This window comes from Cyprinodon variegatus, unplaced genomic scaffold, assembly GCF_000732505.1.
Source record: "Cyprinodon variegatus isolate N-32 unplaced genomic scaffold, C_variegatus-1.0 Scaffold522, whole genome shotgun sequence".
NCBI lineage: Eukaryota > Metazoa > Chordata > Actinopteri > Cyprinodontiformes > Cyprinodontidae > Cyprinodon > Cyprinodon variegatus.
Window position 1 is genome coordinate 415890 of NW_015150975.1, and position 2693 is coordinate 418582.

Genomic DNA, 2693 nt, shown 5'->3' on the forward strand with positions numbered 1-2693 from the left:
TAAATAAATAAATAAATAAAATTCAGCAACATTTACTTTAAAAACAGAGCTGGGTACAACCCATATTAAAAGGCTTTGGATTTGCTTTGAGTTTAAACGGCTTCGTAAAGAAAGACCTTTCTAAACCCAGACTTTTCTTTACATCTTAGGAAGTGAATAAAGGTTGGGCACCTCCTCCACACTTCTAGTTCTTTTCTTTGTTAAATGTTTCAAGTCCATAGGTCTTGAGACCCATCGGCTTTTTGTTTTTAAACAGGAGCTCTTGGAGCGAGGATCATCGGGGGTCAGGAGGTGCAGCCATACTCAATCAAATACCAGGCCTCCCTGCAGACTGAGACAGGACAGCACTACTGTGGAGGAACATTAGTGGACAAACAATGGGTGTTATCTGCTGCCCACTGCTGGAGACCGTAAGTACTGACGACAAAAAGCTTTTTTTCTTTAGTTGATTAATGTTTCTTAGTAGTTTTCAAGAGTTTGTTTGTAAAGAGAAGCTATGTGCATCTGTTTCTGATTCCCAGGAGCCACCTGATGATTGTGGTGCTGAGTGAACACAACCTGGATAAAGAAGAGGGATTTGAACAAACCTTTGGCGTCTCAAAAATATATTTTCACCAGTTCAGCTACAGCACATTCAACAATGACATCATGCTTATTAAGGTTTACAAAAGAGCATTTTTTGAGGGGATATAATAGTGATGAATTTACAGTATTAGATGTTAAACATTTCATTGTTGGTTGTTTGCCGCCTTTCTTTGTGTTACAGCTGGATAGACCAGCACAGCTCAACGCCTACGTCCAGCCAGTGCAGCTGCCTGATGAAGACACACCCGAGTTAAAGGGGGATGTCTGCACTGTGAGTGGATGGGGTGTTACACAGGTTTGGAGTTACACTCTGTCTCCGGTTCTCCGGGCTGTGGACGTGAGAGAAATCCGCTACTGCAACTGGTACTACTGGGGCAGAATCACTGAGAACATGATGTGTGCTGGATCTCCATTCGGGGGCAAAGACTCCTGCCAGGTATAATAAAGTCATTACTTAAAAATACATGTTATTATGGCCTACTTCACTTTGCAGTCGGAGAGGAAATAACTCAAGTACTAACTTAAATAGCAAATCATCTCTTTTCTGTTTACTGTATCTAAGTAGGAGTATTTACAGTTTGCTGATCTGGATCAAACTAGTTTTTTTGTGTGTGTTTTTTATAAAATTTGAGACAAGACAAGATTCATAGGACTAAAACAATGCCAAGATAGAAAGACATCAGCTGTGACGTAAAAGAAAATATTTTTTTCAAACAATTTGAACAATTTACCGTTTTCTGCAATCCTCTAAGAAATCTCAGAGCACTTCTCAGACTCTACAGGTCTTACTTTGTATTATTAAAGCTACAGTGTTTATTTGCAGTAACATCTAACGGCCCTCTGCAGAATGCAACAACAAAAACCACTTCTCCTTTCTTCTTCTCCTTCACTTCCCCAACCGCTTCTCCCCCTCAAATAATATGAAGGCCATCTTCGTACCAAAATGTCTTTGCAACGTCCGCATCATTTACCTTATCAAGTGATGATGAGGTTTGTTAACAAAGACAATTTTATAAATAGCATTTTATTAATCTGTGTAGAATATGGATTTTATAGAGGCCTAACCTGCCGCAGTCATAATCAAGCGTAATGGTGATCTCCTCCTTCACTAGGTTTCTTTAGCTCTACACTTCCGTAACACAAAGATGGCTGCCTACATAAAAGCAAGACCAGCTTCACTGTAATTATAAATAACGATTTCTAAGGCGACACAAACATAAAAATTGAGACTTTAACTTCATAGTTGATAATAAATAACTTATGTATAATATTATATTTCTGTTTGTAAATCCCTGTAATTACACTATAGTTTGAAATGTTAAAATATGGAAAAGACTGAACTTGTCTACCCAGTTTTAGGGTTGCTTTATGGCAACTCATGGCAGCATTTATCCAACTAGCACAGTTACAACTGAATGTTTAATTGGAAATACATAACAGCAAGCTTTTTTATGTTTATTTAGCAGAAGTCTTAATGCAAAACGTCTTAAAAAGTAGACACAATGTCACAATTATCATCAATATCATCATAACTTCTCTACAGGAAAATCCCTATTTAGAATCAGCGGTGACAGCAAAGAGAGAGGGGTACAGTTAGAATAGGAGATGCTCTTTGAAGAGGGGGGTCCTGAAGATAGACAGGGACGCTGCTGTTTTTGTAGAGCTTGGTACAGTAGGTCATTCCACCATCTTGGAACAACACATGAAAATTGGAAAGTCTTAAGCGTGGTGTAGGCACTGCTAGACGACGATCCGTTACTGACCGGAGAGAGACTTAAAATTGAAACATAGGAAACGTCCAAAACTCAAAGCACAAACAATAGGATAAAAATCAGTGAATAAATGTTTCCAAATAAAAAAACAAAAAACTCAGACTTTGTCAAAAATATGTTTTGGTCAAATTTCACATTTAGATTTTGCTACTTGTGAAGGGGGATAATAATCACTGATACAAGTCAAATGGCAACTATCCATCAATCTATCTGGGAATCATAATTTGTTAATTTGTTAATATATTTACCATTTTATATAGATAGATACTGATCATTATTTATCTGTAATACAAGGAACATTTACTTTGCATTTTTTTTTTTTTAATAAATGATATA

General features: G+C 37.1%; 1 protein-coding gene across 1 annotated transcript in view; it reads left to right on the forward strand.

The window, feature by feature from the left end:
* The window catches only part of LOC107095068 (trypsin I-P1-like), a 6950-nt gene that overhangs the window by 1871 nt on the left and 2386 nt on the right, over window positions 1–2693 (forward strand). The window contains exons 3-5 of the mRNA XM_015391039.1: window positions 257–410; window positions 522–660; window positions 767–1021. Of these exons, the coding sequence (XP_015246525.1) occupies window positions 257–410; window positions 522–660; window positions 767–1021 (548 nt within the window). The remainder of the gene's footprint in view (window positions 1–256; window positions 411–521; window positions 661–766; window positions 1022–2693) is intronic.